Source organism: Rhinopithecus roxellana, chromosome 1, assembly GCF_007565055.1.
Source record: "Rhinopithecus roxellana isolate Shanxi Qingling chromosome 1, ASM756505v1, whole genome shotgun sequence".
NCBI lineage: Eukaryota > Metazoa > Chordata > Mammalia > Primates > Cercopithecidae > Rhinopithecus > Rhinopithecus roxellana.
The window spans coordinates 125971718-125991103 of record NC_044549.1 but is presented as its reverse complement, the minus strand read 5'-3'; the positions used below and the strand labels follow the sequence as shown (position 1 = coordinate 125991103).

General features: G+C 47.4%; 1 protein-coding gene and 1 long non-coding RNA gene across 2 annotated transcripts; one reads left to right on the top strand and one right to left on the bottom strand.

Annotated features, from left to right (window-relative positions):
* Positions 1–7709: 7709 nt before the first annotated feature.
* BTG2 (BTG anti-proliferation factor 2) lies at positions 7710–11829 on the bottom strand. Its single transcript, XM_010378812.2, has 2 exons — positions 11563–11829; positions 7710–10257 (listed from the first exon to the last, which is right to left on the bottom strand). The coding sequence occupies exons 1-2, from the start codon at positions 11702–11704 to the stop codon at positions 9923–9925; spliced, it is 477 nt and encodes a 158-aa protein (XP_010377114.1). The 5' UTR covers positions 11705–11829; the 3' UTR covers positions 7710–9922.
* Positions 11830–11949: 120 nt separating this feature from the next.
* Positions 11950–18471, top strand: LOC104674487. The gene is made up of 3 exons (XR_749648.2): positions 11950–12470; positions 15987–16178; positions 16625–18471. It is a non-coding gene; the product is annotated as an uncharacterized LOC104674487 (long non-coding RNA).
* The last annotated feature ends 915 nt before the right edge of the window (positions 18472–19386 follow it).

Below are 19386 nucleotides of genomic sequence, written 5' to 3'. Positions count from 1 at the left end.
TGCCTGGTCCCACCCTCACTCCCGTGCCCATCAAATTTTAAATGGCCCTTCCCTGATGGTGATGTTAAGTAAAGCAGCTCTTGCTCCAAACTCACCCAGCTATTACCTCTTCTTATCTGATATGCCCTAGGCAACCTCTGCAGTTTACTGGACAAGAGTTGAATCAAGGGTCATTCTTGTTTATAGGAATGAGGGTGGAGAATGGAAGAGCCACGGGGAACAAAATGGCTTGGAGCTGCTGGGGCCCAGAGATCCAGGCTCACATCAGGGGAACGGATTGGCTGCACATCCAGGGCACACTCGTTTGTATAAGATCCTTATCCAGGGCCCTTGTAGCCTCTTAGACTGAGCTCAAACATTTTTCTTGCCAAAGAAGTGGTGTGGAGAGAAAGCCAGAGAGCTCAAGCTTGCCCTTCTCAGCTTCTCTTTTTTTTCTCTTCTGGGAAGGGAGAACCTGTGGGTGTACTCCACAGTTGGGCCGAGTGGAGGTAAATAAAGCTGCTATTAGAAAACTTTCCCCACCCACTTTGTGTGTAAACGAGCACATAGCCCAGTTTGGTATTAATCCACAAGCAGACCATTGGAGCCAATGGGTTAAAGTTGCCCTGTGGCCCGCCAGTAAGGTCAGATGCCTAGCAAGGATACTGTACATTTCTGCAAGAATAACAGAGGTCAGACATGAGTTCATTCAGTTATCAATCATTAATTCGGCAGGTACTTTTAGAGTCCCTACTGTGGGCTACATATGACCCTAAAAAGGGCTTTTGGATTGTGCATATTTTCTTTGCCACAGCCTGGGCTGTGCATGTTTTGTTTTATTTTATTTTATTTTATTTATTTATTTATGTAGAGATGTGGTCTCACTATGTTGCCCAGGCTGGTCTCAAACTCCTGAGCTCAAGTGATCCACCTGCCATGGCCTCCCAAAATGCTGGGATTATAGGCATGAGTCACCACACCTGGCCTGTGCATGTTTTTGTTTTGTTTTGTTTTAATTTTTCTTTTTACGTTTTTTTGTTTGTTTGTTTGTTTGTTTGTTTGTTTGTTTTTTGAGATGGAATCTTGCTCTGTCACCCAGGCTGGAGTGCAGTGGTACGATCTCGGCTCACCGCAACCTCCACCTCCCTGGGTTCAAGCAATTCTCCTGCCTCAGCCTCCTGAGTAGCTGGGATTATAGACATGTGCCACCACACCCGGCTAATTTTTGTATTTTTAGTAGAGACGGGGTTTCGCCATTTTGGCCAGGCCAGTCTCAAACTCCTGAGCTTGTGATCCACCCGCTTCGGCATCCCAAAGTGCTGGGATTACAGGCGTGAGTCACCACGCCCAGCCCTGTGCATGTTTTTAAACAAAGAATTGAAAATCATCTTTGCAGGGAAGAGGCCGCAGCCTGCTCCTTGGATGGTGTTATCTTTAGCCATTCTTTTTTTTTTCTTTTTTTGAGATGGAGTCTCGCTCTGTCATCCAGGCTGGAGTGCACTGGGGTGGTCTCAGCTCACTGCAACCTCCGCCTCCCAGGTTCAAGTGATTCTCCTGCTTCAGCCTCCTGAGTAGCTGGGATTACAGGTGTGTGCCACCACCCAGCTAATTTTCGTATTTTCAGTAGAGACGGGGTTTTACAATGTTGATCAGGCTGGTCTTGACCTCCTGACCTCGTGATCTGTCAGCCTCAGCCTCCCAAAGTGCTGGGATTACAGGCGTGAGCCACCGCACCCAGCCAGCTGTAGCCATTCTTGAAGGTACTAGTAGGTGCTATGATTTTAATAATGATTTCCTTCTAGTTAGCAGTATGCCAGTGTGTTCTTCATTTTAGGACCTTTCATTTTAGAACCCTCTTCAGAGTCTTTAAGAAGATGAGGTGAATTTCTATTTAGAGCAACTATTCTCAGGCTGGGCATGGTGGCTCACACCTGTAATCCTAGCACCTTGGGCGGCTGAGGCGGGTGGATTACTTGAGGTCAGGAGTTCAATTCCAGCCTGGCCAACATGGTGAATGAAACCCCATCTCTACTTAAAATAGAAAAATTAGCTGAGCATAGTTGCAGCACTTATAATCCCAGCTATTCATGAGGCTGAGGCAGGAGAATCTCTTTTTTTTTTTTTTTTAGGTTTTTTGTTATTATACTTTAAGTTCTAGGGTACATGTGCACAATGTGCAGGTTTGTTACATAGGTATACATGTGCTATGTTGGTTTGCTGCACCCATCAACTCATCTTTTACATTAGATATTTCTCCTAATGCTATCCCTCCCCCAGCCCCCCACCTCCCAACAGGCCCCAGTGTGTGATGTTCCCCACCCTGTGTCCAAGTGATCTCATTGTTCAATTCCCACCTATGAGTGAGAACATGTGGTGTTTGGTTTTCTGTCCAAAAAAACAAGTTTGCTGAGAATGATGGTTTCCGGCTTCATCCATGTCTCTGCAAAGGACATGAATTCATCCTTTTTTATGGCTGCATAGTATTCCATGATGTATATATGCCACATTTTCTTAATCCAGTCTATCATTGGTGGACATTTGGGTTGGTTCCAAGTCCTTGCTATTGTGAACAGTGCCGCAATAAACATACGTGTGCCTGTGTCTTTATAGTAGCATGATTTATAATCCTTTGGATATATACCCAGTAATGGGATGGCTGGGTCAAATGGTATTTCTAGTTCTAGATCCTTGAGGAATCGCCACACTGTCTTCCACAATGGTTGAACTAATTTACACTCCCACCAATAGTGTAAAAGCATTCCTATTTCTCCACATCCTCTCCAGCATCTGTTGTTTCCTGACTTTTTAATGATCACCATTCGTGAGATGGTATCTCATTGTGGTTTTGGTTTGCATGTCTCTGATGGCCAGTGATGATGAGCATTTTTTCATGTGTCTGTTGGCTGCATAAATGTCTTCTTTTGAGAAGTGTCTGTTCATATCCTTTGCCCACTTTTTGATGGGGTTGTTTTTTTCTTGCAAATTTGTTTAAGTTCTTTGTAGATTCTGGATATTAGCCCTTTGTCAGATGGGTAGGTTGCAAAAATCTTCTCCCATTCTGTAGGTTGCCTGTTCACTCTAATGGTAGTTTCTTTCACTGTGCAGAAGCTCTTTAGTTTAATTAGATCCCGTTTGTCAATTTTGGCTTTTGTTGCCATTGCTTTTGGTGTTTTAGTCATGAAGTCCTTGCCCATGTGAGGCAGGAGAATCTCTTGAACCAAGGTGGCAGAGGTTGCAGTGACTGGAGATCACTCCCTTGCACTCCAGCCTGGGCAACAAGAATGAAACTCTGTTTCAAAAAAGAAAAAGAAAAGGAAGGAAGGAAGGAAGGAAGGAAGGAAGGAAGGAAGGAAGGAAGGAAGGAAGGAAGGAAGGAAGGAAGGAGAAGAAAGAAAGAAAGAAAGAAAGAAAGAGAGAGAGAGAGAGAGAGAAAGAAAGAAAAAGAAGAAAGAAAGAAAGAAAGGAAAGAAAGAAAGAAAGAAAGAAGAAAGAAAGAAAAGAAAGAAAGAAAGGGGAAAGAAAGAAGGCTCCTCCCTCCCTCTTCTTTCTTTCTTCTTTCAGTCAGGAGGCATTAAGGAATTCCTTCTTCCGAGACAAGGCCGACTTAAGGAAGGAGGGAGTATTCTCTTTTTACTGAGTATTTAAATGTGCCAGGACAATTATAAGTAGCTTATGGATCTCATGTAATCTTTGTAACTACATTTTGAAGTGGGCTATATTCTTCACTCCATTTTACAAAGGGGGAAATTGAGGCCTGGTTGAAGTCACTAGCCACCAGGTTGCACAGTGGATAGGTGGGTGGTACGGCTGAGATTAAACCTCCCTAGGCAGCCTAACACCAGAGCCTGAGCTCCTAACCTCTTTGTAGTACTGCTTCACAGTGTTTGTAAACTGAAACCTTATCAGACAGTAGTCTGACCCAAGCAAAAAGTCATTAATTACTGTACTTCTCAGCCCAAATTACCTTTCAGTTCAACTAACTGACAGTAATGGCAATAATGGTGCTAATTTGTCCCCCAGTGATCGGCAGTATAATGGGAAGGGATAATTTAGAATCAAAAGCTGAAAAAGGCTGGGTGAGAACCGTAATCCCAGCAGTTTGGGAAGCTGAGGCAGGAGGATTGCTTGAGGCCAGGAGTTTGAGACTGGCCTGGGCAATATAGCAAGACCCCATCTCTAAAAAAAATAACAAAAAATTAGCCCACACCTTTAGTCCCAGCTACTCGGGAAGCTGAGGCAGGGGTATCACCTGAGACTAGAAGATGGAGGATGCAGTGAGCTGTGATCATACCACTGTACTCCAGCCTGGGCAACAGAGTGAAACCTTGTCTCAATAAATAAATAAACAAAAAATAAATAGCCAAAGAAAAGAACATAGGTCATTTAATCCAAAGCTCTAATTTTTTTTTTTTCAGACAGAGTATCACTCTGTTGCCCAGGCTGGATTGAGTGCAGTGGTGCAATCTTGGTTCACTGCAACCTCGGCTTCCCAGGTTCAAGCAATTCTCCTGCCTCAGCCTCCCAAGTAGCTGGGATTACAGGCGCCTGCCACTACACTCAGCTAATTTTTTGTATTTTTAGTAGAGACGGGGTTTCACCATGTTGGTCAGGCTGGTCTCAAACTCCTGACCTCATGATTCGTCTTCCTTGGCCTCCCAAAATGCTGAGATTACAAGCATAAGCCACCGCTCCCAGCTTTTTTTTTTTTTTTTTTTTGAGATGGAGTCTTGCTTTGTCATCCAGGCTGGAGTGCAGTGACTCAATCTTGGCTACTGCAACCCCTGCCTCCCAGGTTCAAGTGATTCTCCTGCCTCAGCCTCCTAAGTAGCTGGGACTACAGGCACGTGCCACCACACCTGACTAATTTTTGTATTTAGAGTAGAGATGGGGTTTCGCCATGTTGGCCACACTGGTCTTGAACTCTTGGCCTCAAGCGATCCATCCACCTCGGCCTCCCAAATTTCTGGAATTACAGGCATGAGCCACTGCACCCAGCCAACCCCCTAATTTTTTAGACAGAAAAGCTGAGGAACTTGTCCAAACTCACACGGCTAGTTAGGAAGTACCAGGAGCACAACCCACATATTCTTCCTCCCAGTCCAGAACTCTTTCTGTTGCACCAATCTTTGTTGGGCCAGGACACCTGAGTCCTCACCTTCCTTACCAAAGGCTCCTTACAGGAGTCAGGCCTACAGAAGTGGGTTTCTTCCTCCTGGGACTTGTTCGTTGCAGCACCAAGGACTCCCCGACCCAGAACTCCTTATCAGGATCCAGGATGGGCTCTTAATCTGCAGTGTGCAGAGCCTTGTCTGCACTCTCTGGGGAGGTGCATTATCATTCAAAAACAGCTGACTGACCACAGGTCTCCCAAGCTGGCACTGCTTACCAAGTGGAGAAGATGGAAGCAGAACAGACCAACCAGTGCCTAGTCCCTGGACACATGAAAGCCACGAACTGCAACTCTTCAAGCAATTTCAGGCCAGAGCCCCTGTACCCCCAGATAGCCAAGGGGTGTGCTCCAGTTTTACTGAAATTGGTTCATATCTAAAAAGAAAACACATTGCTTGATTACAGAATGCTCTCACGTAAATTGAGGGACTACTAGTTTACCAGGAGCCAAGACTGGCCCCAAGGTGAATCTGCCGTGCTGTGGCTCCCCTGACTTGAAGACACAGAAGTGGGTGAAGGGTCCTCTCAGTCTCCAACCTTCCCTGAATTTCAGGCTTTCCACTAAACAAGGAAATATTCTTCATGAGCAAGGCTTTTTAGAAATCAGGAAGATAGATGCTGACTTTGTAGCAAACGCTCAAAAGAGGGTGGGCAAAAATCTCTCAACACTAATTAACCCTGTCCTTACATCCAAAAAAGTAGGTCCTTTCAAGCAAGTGTCTAGGACATTTATTTCAGAAGCTACAAATAAAAATGGGACTACTCCTTTCAATTAACAACCCCCTGATACAATGAGTCTTAACCAAATTATATTTATGATACAGATTACCTGGCCTCCTCTAACCCCATCCCTGGCTCCCCTACCCTCCTCACTCAATACAGGCATGCACACACAGTCTCCCTGGGCTACCTCCAACATAGCACACCTAGAGAAAACTATATGTTTGTTGATAAAGGTCATGGAGGTATGAAATGAAGTTGGGGGAGCTGTCACTGTATATGAAGCAACATGTGTAAAATTTAGTTTAAATACAGGTCACCGCCCAGTGCAGTGACTCACACCTGTAATCCCAGCACGGGAGGCCAAGGCGGGCAGATCACCTCAGATCAGGAGTTCAAGACCATCCTGGCTAACATGGTGAAACCCTGTCTCTTATACTAAAAGTACAAAAATTAGCCAGGCATAGTGGCGGGCACCTGTAATCCCAGCTACTCCAGAGGCTGAGGCAGGAGAATCGCTTGAACCCGGAAGGCGGAGGTTGCAGTGAGCCAAGATCATACCACTGCACTCCAGCCTGGGCGACAAGAGCGAGCGAGACTCCATCTCAAATAAATAAATAAACAAATAAATACATAAATACAGCTCACCTACAGCCAAGAAAAAACTAGACCAGGTCGGGAATGTACTTGCCCTCAGTGGGAAACTCTGGGCTTGTGTCAAAAATCTCATAGAAAGAACTCAAAAGTCAGGGAGGATAAAAACTGTTATTTCCTTGCATGTAGCCAAAGGGAGTTATAAATTGGTAACAAACTTTTGGCTCTCACTCCAGTGTTTGCTGTCAGAAGTAGCTGCTCTTTGGCTAACCTGTAGCATTGGCATTCAGGTCCAGTGCATAGATCCTGAGGCCTAGCTGCTCTTGTCTAACAAGACAAGTATGGTGGGTGGCAAATGGCAGCCCCAGAGATGACAAGAGCACCTTTACTGGGAATTGCCAACAATCCTGCCTTAGCCTGGGAAGGAGTTCATTACCTGCTGCTTACCAAACCCTGATCTGTGAGACAGGCTCTGTCTTAATCATTTTTAATATGTTCAGTGCCTAGCACTTACTGACAATATATGCTTGCTAAATGAATGACTGACTGAATGAATGAATGAAATGAAGGACTATCAAAAACAAAAAAAACAAGATGCATAAGATGGAGATCTGACTAGACTAGGGAATGTTCAGACTAGAACCCTGTTACTTCTAGCATCTTCACAGGGAAATTAGAATCCTCATTAAAGGTGGAAGTAGGCTGGGCATGGTGGCTCATGCCTGTAATTCCAGCACTTTGGGAGGCGAAGGCAGGGGGACCACTTGAGCTCAGGAGTTTGAGACCAGCCTGGGCAACATGGCAAAACCCCGTCCCTACAAAAATTACAAAAATCAGCCAGGTGTAGTGGCACATGCCTGCAGTCTCAGCTACTACTCAAGAGGCAGAGGTGGGAGAATTATTTGAGCCCAGGAGGCAGAGGTTGCAATGAGCTGAGATTGCACCACTGCACTCCAGCCTGAGCGACAGAATGAGACCCTGTCTCAAAAACAAAACAAAAACAAAAAATAAATAAACACACACACACACACACACACAAAACCAGGAAGTAAGGAGCTACTTTTCCAGGGAGGAGGGGATGCTTGGAAATGGCCCAGCCATACAACCAGATTTTTCTTTTATGCCACCCACATGCTGTAGATTGAGTGCAACTGAGAAATACTATTAAGCACAAAGAAAGGATTTGGATCTGAAAGGGAAACGCAAATGTACAATGTGAGAATTTTATCTTCTCTACACCACACAAGTTTATCCTGCTACGTTTTTATTAAAGTAACAAAAAGGTGTACATTTGTCCATAAGCTGTACATTCTTCCATATAAAAACACTATCATACAATGAGTAACCTTTGTCTTTTCTGTCAGAATAGCTTACAAACATACTACTATTATTTATTTTTACTTAATAGGAGAGACAGGCCTGCTCAACAGTCCAGCTCGGGGGTTTCATTGTTTTCAAAGTGAACATCATAAAGAAGAGAAGAGAGACAAGATTAAGCATGAGACCATGGGGCTGCTTCTAAAAAGGCAGGGACCTGTTTGCAGACAAGATGCAAGAACACAGCCTGCAGTGATTCACAGCTTTGTTTCAACCCACAAGCCAGAAAATTAGCTCTTGGGTCTGTGGGCCCAAAGTGAACTTTAAAGCAATAAAGTCTGGAAGCAGGGTCTGGGAAGGCAATACAAAATGTGGAGAGTTGAAAAGGAGGCAGAGCTGGCAGGAATGGGTAGGGAGAGTGTTTGGTAAATAGCACCTTTGAGTCAAAATTGAGCAGTTAAGAAATCCAGGAAAGGGGACTGGCTATGGGGAGGGGAACCTGGGGGTAGAGGAAGTGGGGGAAGATTCCTCACTAAGGGGCAACAGCAGGAGGGTGGCCGTCCTGGCCAAATGCCCTAGCCCTGTCCTTAAGGTGATTCGGTTTGGGAAACTCGAGGTCTTTTGAGGACCCCTCATCAATGTCACTGAGAAATTGAAGGAAGGGAGTTTCTTCCCAGTGTAGCTTTCCACTTTTCTCCAACCCACAACAGTAAATATTGCACAAGTCTACGACAAATGTGGATTGTACGGAGAGAGACAGCAACCTTTCCCACAGATGCTCTGAGCACCAGGGAGAAAAAAACAGTGCCCAAGGTTTGGCTTTTATTTAGTGTCAGCCCTGCAAGAATACCAAGTAGTCTTGCAGAACATGGGGCACGCTCCCATTCAGCCAAGGAATACATGCAAGGCTGACCAGCCAGCCATCATCCCAAGGAGAGCAGGAGAGATGGTTCCCTGAGCCCACCAGGGCATCAGAAGGTTCTGAGAGCCAGTTTTCCTCCAGACCCTCCTGGGACCCAGGGGGCATATTGCACAGTGAATGAGAACTCTTGTCCTAGAAAATAGGGTAGCTCCATGACCCGACCAGAAGGGAAGAGGGAGGAGAGGGTTAGAGGAGAGTTGTGCTTTTGAAAAGAAGGCAGTAATAGAGGACCTGGAGTTCCCTGTAGCTTTTGAGCCACCTCTCAAAGGGATCATGGCAGCAGCAACAAGACTTCCATGTGGTTCCAAAAAGAAGAGTTTGGCCAAAAAACATCCCCAGTGGATACGCTTTGGGTCCCAAAATTCCATTGCAAATCACCCCCAAATTATTTGCCACACATACACACAAAGCAGCACTAGCAAAGCAAAGGTTTTGTGCAGAGTTCCCTTCCATCCTAACCCCAGTAACTTCCAGTTCCCTCCTCCCCCCTCAGAAACAAAACAAAACACCCCCAAAGCTTTAGATTCCTGGCTGGAAAGCAACATCTATAGGCCCCTGAGGGTTGAATTAGAAACAAGTCATGATGTCAAGAAAAGCTGCTTAGGACAGTAGGAATCAGGAGAGGCCCTTTTCACTCTCTGCCCAGGACCTCATTAGAAAACTAAAAGAAATATAAAGTATAATTAAAAAGAAAAAGAAAAGATAACATAGTATTATTTAAGTCCAGGCATGAATGCCCCTGAGTAATAGAGGAGCCAGGGATGCAGGTGTCTGGCTGGGGGAGACAGAGAGTTCTGAACTTGGCCTCTCTTCCTCCCCCAGGGCAAATCCCAACCTCTCTGTTCACAGTTGCTAATCTTGCTCGCTCCCTCTCCCACCTTCCTGGGGTGCTAGCCAAATGTCTCCCACTTCACCTTGGCTAGGTCTACCCCCTAACGGCTCCCCCTCCTATAGGCAGACACTGGCTCACAGACTCAAGCACACACAACAGTTCTCTCCAAAGGCACCTGGGGAGGCCACTTCCAAGCAGCTCCCTTGAAGGATTTTTTTTCTTAAAAAAAATCTTTTGGTTTTTTTCCTCCTCTTTTCTTAAAAAAAAAAAAATAATATATATATAAATAGCTCTTCATTTAAAAATACAGTTCCCCAGGTTGAGGTATGTGGTGGTCTGTTGTCACGGCAGCATGAGCACGGCAGCGCCCAGGGCGGGTGCAGAGGGGTCTAGCTGGAGACCGCCATCACGTAGTTCTTGGAGGGGCTGCTCCGGCCCAGCAGCACTTGGTTCTTGCAGGTGAGGAGCCCACAGGAGGCGGCCACTGGGGCCTCCTCGTACAAGACGCAGATGGAGCCGTCCTCCCCAATGCGGTAGGACACCTCATAGGGGTCCACCCACAGGGTCAGCTCGCTGGGCAGCAGCTGGTGCAGCTGGGGCTGGCTGAGTCCGATCTGGCTGGCCACCCTGCTGATGATGGGGTCCATCTTGTGGTTGATGCGAATGCAGCGGTAGCCGGAGCCCTTGGACGGCTTTTCAGGAAACCAGTGGTGTTTGTAGTGCTCTGTGGAGACAGGACCAGGGGGAGATGCCCTGGTTAGAGCAGCTGGGCCATGGATACTACCACAGGGCAGGGAGAAGGGTCAAGGAACAAGAGAGGAAGGGGCCCTTTAAGTAAGGGAGGTGGATTCCTCTGAGTTCCAGGACCCTCTTGCCACTTAGCAGAGAAAATTTTATGGAAGCGGGAGAGATCTGCTTTCCTGCTTCCAGAACGTGTGTGTGTGTATGTGTGTGTGTGTGTGTGTGTGTGTGTGTGTGTGTTGGGAGGGGATTCCAGAGCTCTGGGGTACTCTCCAGTGGCCACTGTATTGCTTTTGGCACACCCCCAGTTTCAGGAGGGAAGGGTGTGACTGGGGCTGGCATGTCCAGGCAGGGCCTCTGGAGACCTGTGAGCTGAAGTTTCAGGGCCAGGAAGGCTGCCAACATTGTTGGGTCCACAGCAAGTAAATTGGGCCTCCCACCCTGTGTTCCCTCTGCTTCCTTCGGAAGAGTCAGAGAACCTTCCTTAGCAGTGCCCAAGGGAGTGAAAACTGGGTTGTTTTGATGAAACATCTGTTTTTCTCAGAAGGCAGGGTCTGTGTGGGTGCGTTCCGAGATGGCTATCGCTTCCCCAAACTGACAGCAACCAGCTAGAAACAGCTGGGAAAGAGGTCTCTCCCCAGTCAGCGAGCGGGCTGCTTATCTCTTCACCTCCCAACTCGAAGGCCAGCAGGGTAGGGTCACCAGCTACCAGGCTCTCCTCCCTACCATAATAGGTGGCAGATGGCTAAGGGGAACCAAAGAGAACACAAAGGGGGCCCAAATTCCAACTTGAAGCGAGTCAGCAACCAGTGGACTGCCCCAGGCACAGCGCACCCCGACTGGCAGGAAGAATGGCACTGGGACTCCGAGTTGTTGAAAAGACTTGAGTGCACCTTCTTCCCTCATCGGGACCCCTCGGCCGACCGGGCGGCCCGCAACAACATCCATCGAGGGTCTTAAGATCTCGAGGGTCCAGCGAGGGAGACGAGCCCGTAATGAGACGGGGCATAAGCTGGGGACTCGGGCTGGCACTCCAGGACCAGGGTCTGCGCTTCCGAGAGCGTGGAGGGGCGCGCCCCATCAGAACAGCCACGGGCCGAGACCCGAGCACAGGGCTGGGGAGGAGGACCCAGGAAACTGGGGACTGCGGGCCGCCCCGGGGATCGGAGGGCCACCGAGTCCCAAAGCTGCTCCTGTGGGTGACCCTGCCGCAGGAGTACAGGAAAGACGGCCCTGGCAGAGAGGGGGCCAACCCCCGGTGGCGCCAGGCCCCTCGGCATGCGCTCACCTGTGAGTGCCTCCTGGAGCGCCCCGCTAAAGACCTTAAGCTGCTGCTCGCTCACGCGGCCCCGGGTCCTCAGGAGGCTGGAGAGGAAGCCTACGGCGGCGGCGATCTCCGGGAGCATGTCGGTTCCCTTCCCGTGGCTCATGTCGCGCGCGGCTCGGGCTCAGTGAGAGGTCTCGGGTGGGAAGTACGGGTCCACAACCCAGCGATGCCCTGGCCGCTGCTCCGGCTCTGCCCGGACTTTCCCCGGGCCGCCTTTTTCAGGAGGTCCAGGGAGGTGGGGGCAACCGGTGGCGGCGCTCATTGGCCGCGGCCAGCGGATGGGGGCGGGGCCCGGGCCCGCCCCGCCCCGCGCTCAAGCGCTCTTCCCCGCCCCCGCCACCCCAGCCCCCTCCCTCGCAGCCTTGGCGGCGCTGAGGTCATCGCTCGCTGACGTCAGTGCTAGGAACCTGCGCCCGGCTGAGCTGAGCGAGACGAGAGGAGAAAGCGAGGCTCGGGGAGGAGGCTGAGAGCTCTGGAGGAAGGAGGCGGCTTCCGAGTACTCCGCGCCGGGCAGGCCCCGGCCTCGCCTCTCCTCCCATTTTTAAGGCTCGGGTTAGAGGCCACCTCCTCCGAGAAGCCTTCGGTGACACCACCAGAAGGCTTCCCAGAACCGTTCCCAGGCGGTTCCCCTTTCGGATTCCGACAGCATTTTCCAACCATACACTGTCAGAACCACTCACCAGGACATGTCGTCACCATTTTACCTCTTTGCCTCGTCTCTTAACTAGATGAAATGGGTTCCTCTTGGCTCTTTGGAAAGGGAGGCTGTCTTCTGCTTATTTCCGTAGTAATCCCACCTCCCACAACAAGTTCCATTCTGCAGCAATGCCTTTTCTCTTGCTGAGAAACATTCAAGTCTAAGTTTTATGGTGGGTAGGGGTAGGGGTGTGTTGCAAGACTTTTGTCTTCTCAACTTATTTTTCTAGTTCTCACTTTCCTTAAGTGCTAATTTTTTTGAATTAGTAGTCTGCTCTCAACTGTACATATTTTTCCGTCCACTCCCTCCTTCCCCAGCCGTCTTCCTTCCTTATTGTGGATTGGACCTTCTCGAGAAAGAATCCGGCCTCATCCGATTGGGGATAACTTCTACCCAACACCCCGAAGCCTGGCCCAGGGTCTGGCATACAGATGCCCAGTGTTTGTAAGGTGACTCAAACCCAATGGCCTCTGTAAATTCCTATTTTCCTTAACTTTGAGCCCTCTGACCACCTTCTGGAAGCAGTGTCCCTGTCTTTTTTCCTTGTGCCCCAGGCTTCTCCACCCCGCTGCCTGGCTGTGCTGGCCCTGGATCCCTTCCTGCCCCGTTCCCCACACTATGTCTCCTCAGTCCTCCTCCCTTTTCTCTAGGCTGCCTTTCCTTGGAGAGGTCCTATGCATGTAGTCTGTCTTGATGTTTACTGTTTTACAGTGACTTTTCTCATCTGCACAGTCTGTCCTCCTGTCTTTCCATCCTGCTCCTGTTCCCACCGGCTCTGTCCTCTCCCTCAGATGTCCAGCCACCACCTCAATGTCAGCGGAAGCCCATTGTCTTCTCCAAAGCTAGCTCCCTCTTGATCTCCATTTCTGTCAGCCATACCATCATTTCCCAGTCACTCCGTACAGAAAGGTCAGCCTCTCCTTGTACTTTGCTCCCCAGATCCAGTCCCCAAATCAGTTGCTTCTTGCTGTCTAGATGGTTGCAGTGGATTCCATCCAGTCCCATCCCCAGGCCACCCTTCCCACTGTTAGTGGAGTTCCCTTCCTAAAATACTTCATTCCCTAGCTCCTCTCTTGATCAGGTCATTCCGAAACATCCCCTCCCCGATTCATCTACTAATTCAAGTCCAGACTCCTTTGCCTAATGTTTAAGACCCTTCATAATTTAATCCCATCTACCTTTTTAGGTTTCTGCTACTTTGTGTTCCAGGGTCACTCTTCTCACTGCCTTCTAAGTATCACAGCGAATCTACAGCCTGGATCCCTCAACAGCTTACCCATGATCCCCATCTCTGCCCTGTAACGTGGTCCCCATTCCATGCATGCCTGAACATGCATGACCTTGCTGCTCCTTGGCTCATGTCCTTATCTCCTGCATACATCATTGTCTCTACCACGCCCCACCCCCACCTCAATCTCTCACACTACTGAAGGTACAGTGTAATCTTGGTCTTCTACCTTGAAAACCTATGCTGACCATTCTTTCGAGGCTGAGTTAGTCATCCATACCATTCATTGGGCATTCACAATCTATCATTTGGCATTGTTAGTGATCTTTTTAGAGACTCAACCACAGTTTGCAAGTTACTTGAAAACAGGTTACTATGCTCACATGTCCCACATTTCTGGGACAATTCAGAATTCAAATATGCTGCTCTACTGCTTCATATAACAAATCAAAATGACCCCAAATTCTAATATTTTGGCATTAAACATATCTCTTAGACGGCCTCTTTCACTGGCTTCTCCCCAAACGCTGGATCAGGCCAGATGAGGCCATTACTTCTCCTCACTGAGGGGAAAGAATTATTTGTTACAGGAAACAGGGCTGACCCTGGAAACAAGTTAACTTAAAGATATACCAAACCATACAGACCAGGTGTCAGCAAGGCCAGAACTGACCAAGGTCAACCACTAAGGAAGTCAGGGAAATAGGTCAAGATATAGACAGCTATATAGGGTCATTCAGCACCTAAATCTGAAAACACTGACCATCTTCCTGGGTATGTCTGTGACAGGGGTGAGTCGTAGGAGATGACTAACATCTCTTGCAACTGAACTGCTGAAAAAAATATTGTGGTAGCCCCTCACCTGTTTTTTGCTTTAGAAAATAGAATTCTGTCCTTATGTAGATTTTTCTGTCACTCACCAGGCCACACAGTAAATTCTCAAGAGAACCAGGACTGGGACCATATTTTCTGACTTCAAGTATAGGACCTTTTCATTAGACTGTGGTGCCCTTCTGCTGCTGTTGCATGGGCCGCCGTCCGGCAGAGCTGTCATTGCAGATGATGTAGTGAATGGGACAGGAGCCTGGAGGCTGGAACCCTTTGTCTCCACCATTACCCGGGGTATGTCTTGGCCTCCTCATTGGTGATTAGTTTGTGAACTTTGTGTAGGGCAGAGATGATCCATAAATACCAGAAGGCAGTGCCCCCACTTTCTCCTCTTTTCTTTTTCTTTTTCTTTTTTTTTTTAAGATGGGATCTTGCTCTGTCATCAGGCTGGAGTGCAGTGGCCCGATCTCAGCTCACTGCAACCTCCACCTCCTGGGTTCAAGCAATTCTCCTGCCTTAGCCTCCCAAGTAGCTGGGACTACAGGCATGTGCCACCATGCCCAGCTATTTTTGTATTTTTAGTAGAGGTGGGGTTTTATCATGTTGGCCAGGATGGTCTCGATCTCTTGACCTCATGATCCACCCATCTCGGCTTCCCAAAGTGCTGGGATTACAGGTGTGAGCCATTGTGCCCAGACTCTCCTCTTTTCTTTCTATACACAAGCCTGGGGAGAGGAAGCTTAATTTATCTCACATTCAAAGTTCCCAAGTCAATATACAGTGTAGCCGGGCGTGGTGGCTCATGCCTATAATCCTAGGACTTTGGGAGGCTGAGGCAGACTGATCAGTTGAGGACAGGAGTTTGAGACCAGCCTGGCCAACATGGCAAAACCCAGTCTCTACTAAAAATAAATAATAATAATAATAAATTAGCTGGGTGTGGTGGCAGGCACTGGTAATCCCAGCTACTCCAGAGGCTCAGGCAGGAGAATTGCTTGAACCCAGGAGGCAGAGATTGCAGTGAGCCGAGATCACGACACTGCACTCCATCCTGGGCAACAGAGTGAGACTCCATCTCAAAACATAAAAAATAATTAATTAAAAAAAATATATGCATATGGTGTAATTGTACTCAACTCTGGATTTAGGTTCTCAATTTCTGAACAAATACATTATAGTAGTCCCAATTGTTTTTGAAATTTCCTGAAACTGCTCTTAAATTGCTAGGACTAGAATCCTTAGAAGCTCTAAAAGTCGAGCTGTCACCCCTGCTTTTTTTCTTTGCATGTTGCCTGTTGCTTCCCATTCCTTGGTATAATCAAGCTGCTGTTTGAGCAGCAAGATAAGGAAAGTGGGTCGCCTCTCCCTCCCCACCCGTCCTTCCTGCCTCTCATTCTCCATTCCTGCCCTTCCTCCTCCTCCTCTTCTTCCTCATTCTTCTCTCCCTCCCTCCATTCCCACCCAAGGGTCTTTTGTTGAATTTTGAACTTTAAATGTTGACATGTGCTGACCAGTGACTTCACCAACTAAAGAGGGGGAATGGGGTGGTGGAAGTGAGGGTGGACTTCATTTATGCCTCATCTGGACCAGAACTTCTGTCCCATTTGACCTCAGACCTATTGATTCCTCTAGTCCTGGTTGCTCATCTCGCCCACTTGCACGGCCCACCTGTGTGACCCACTCAGGAGTGACCCACCTGCTCTCTTCAGACCATATTCCCATTCAGAAGTGGGTCCCACTCCTCAGGCCTCTGTGCTGGCCCTGTCTGTGGGGTTAGCATGCAGCCCTGCTCTCCATTTCCAGCTCAGAAGCAACTGGATCTTTGTAAGTAATTTCTGTCTTTCCCAGAGCCCTGTTGGGCCTGTGGGGACTTGGCTTGGTTGCCTCAATTTTCTGAGCACAAGTAGAAACCTGAGGTTGAGTGAGGCAGGCAGAGGCTGGGCTGAGATATTCTAGGAGGATAACATCAGGTCATTTCTACACCATGCAGAGTTTATTTTTTGTTGGTCTGTGTGTGTGTGTGTGTCAGTGTGGTTAGGGAGTTATTAGTATGTATATTTGAGTGAGCATACATACTTAGATTGCACATGGGCTCTGATGTTTGTGGGTAACAGGGGATATGGATATGTGTTCGCTATGTTAATAAGCACACACAATGGTATCTGTTGAAGAAGGACGTCTTGTGAAATGTTATGATAGAGTGTACATTTTGGTGGAGTATGTCTGAGTATAGCTGGTGCAAATACTAATTTGATCTTTCCTCTTAACAGACCTCATTGGTGACAACTTAATTGTGCTGACCAGAGCTGATAAGAAATATCACCCAGGGAAGACCAGCTGCCTCTTCCTCACTTCCTAATCAAGGTGGAAATACTGCTAAATATATCACAACTCTTTGCAAGCATCGTTGGGTAACGATCAGGACATCTTTGGGGGTTCCCTATCAGTTTCTCACAAAGTTGAACCTTTCAAGGTCAGTTCTAGGCCAGCCAGTCTGGGAGTCATTCTTTAGAACCAGAAGAGAATTAAGAAGAGGAGAAAATGACATTGTCTTTAAAACCTGCTAATGAGAACTACAGGAAGGCAGCTATTTTTAATATTTCTGGTTTGAACCCCTTCCTCCACCCCAGAATGAACTGAGAGTAGGGACAGAAATAGATAATGCAAAGATGATTAGGGTTGAGGGTAAGCAGAAAACTACCCATCTAGACTGAAGGAAGGCTTGCTAACACATCAGTAAGCAAACAGCTTTCTAATCTGCAGGTAACAAGCTTTACATCCCTGAGGACACTTTTTGAGATGGGACTTTGTTGTTTTTTGTTTTTTTGAGACGGAGTCTTGCTCTGTCACCCAGGCCGGAGTGCAGTGGTGCGGTCTTGGCTCACTGCAACTTCTGCCTTCCGAGTTGAAACGATTCTCCTGCCTCCGCCTCCCGAGTAGCTGGGATTACAGGTGCACACCACCATGCCCAGCTAATTTTTTTGTTGTTGTTGTATTTTTAGTAGAGACAGGGTTTCATCTTGTTGGTCAAGCTGGTCTTGAACTCCTGACCTTGTGATCTGCCCTCCTTGGCCTCCCAAAGTGCTGGGATTACAGGCGTGAGCCACCACGCCCGGCCTAGGACTTTTTGAGACCCTACTGAAGGCTGAAGAAGAGTCTGGAAGCTAAAGAGTAACCCATTCCACCACTTGTTCTGAAGATAGAAGAAGCAAAAAAAGATTAAATTGCACAAAAAGCACTTAAATTAGACAACAGAAGAATGTCCTGATACAAAGTAAGTGTCTAAGATGTGTTAAACAAGATGCCCACTCCAGCCAGGACTCAGACACTCCTGGGTAGAGAGCATCTTCACAGTTTGGGATGAAAGTGACTACACAGAGTGGTGGAGTGAAGGCTGCAGGCCCCTCCCCAAGGTGGCATCTAACCCCGGCGGTATCAGGACCTCAGAGGTTACCCACATGATTTCCAGCTGATGAGCAGAAATAGCCATGGCAGGTGCAGGCTTCACTTGCTGCCACCAACTTGGGAGCTCACCAAACACCCGATGGCCAAAAGCACCAGGGTCTCTCTGAGCCCCGGGCTCGCCACCAGGCAAGCTTGGGTGCTTGGGAGGGCCATGGTTCTTCACAGTGCAGCCCCTGGATTTCTTCTCAGTTCACTCAACTCTCTCTCCTGAATCCCATCTGTGCAGCTCAGAAGTCACAAATTGAAACCCCCCAAGGCAAAGCTGAACATAGATACAAATGGTTTTGTCTGTGTAGTGTTTAAGCACTTAAAAAATTCATTGTGAACATTTAATAATTAGGAAGTGTCAAAATGAAAATATCTAGAATTTCTCTGTAAAAACCAGATCTGTTAACACTGATCCCACACTTCTATTTGGCAATGACTGGCCCCTAAGACAGGGGGTATGTCCTCTAGCTCACCACAGTCTCCACCATTACCTACTGCATCCCTGCTGAGACAAAGTGGTACTTGCCATTTATTAAGGATGAATGCAGTTTTTTTTTTTTAATTATACTTAATCCTCATTTGCATTACCTGCCTTGATTCTGGAGGTATTTGAATTTGCATCTCCTCATAAAGAATAAATCTCAAAATCATCATCTCTAATTTCACCTTTATTACAGAGCTTCCAATTCATTTTTTTTCCAATTGAGAGCTGGACACCTTTGGAGCATTTTTCTGGTGTTTCAGTCTCAACATGTAACAGATCAAAGATACTTCTCTCCCTTCTTCCTTGTTTCTTAGTTCTTTCTCTCTCTCCATAGTATTACCCTTCTTTTTTCTGCTTTAAAAGCCTTCAATAGCGTCCCATTGCCTGTAGTACTAATTAAAAACCTCTCATCTGACATTCGAATGGCTGCGTACCAAGGGGCCTTAGGATACCCATTCAGATCACCCGGGAAGTTTGATAAAAATTCAGCTCATGCAGCCTCTCCCTGAGATTCCGGGCCCCACCCACCTCAAACTACTGAGTCAGTTATTCACTATGTGTGTGTATATATATATATTTATATAACTACGTGTGTGTGTGTGTATATATATATATATATATATATATATATATTTTTTTTTTTTTTTTCCTTTTTGAGACAAAGTCTCACTCTGTCACCCAGGTTGGAGTGCAATGGCGAGATCTCGGCTCCCTGCAACCTCTGCCCACCCAGGTTCAAGTGATTCTCCTGCCTCAGGCTCCCGAGTAGCTGGGATTATAGGCGCCTGCCACCACGCCTGGCTAATTTTTGTGTTTTAAGTAGAGATGGGGTTTCACTATCTTGGCCAAGCTGGTCTTGAACTCCTGACCTCGTGATCCACACACCTCAGCCTCCCAAAGTGCTAGATTACAAGCATAAGCCACCTCGCCTGGCCTTTAGTTATTAGGTATATGAGAGGTAATTTATAGGAAACACCTAGCATAGTACCTAAATATTATAGATGCTCAGCAAACCATATCTCATAATTGCCAACTGTCAGAAGCAGGGTTTTCAGAAATCATCTACACAAAAATTTTAATTCTTCAGATGAAGAA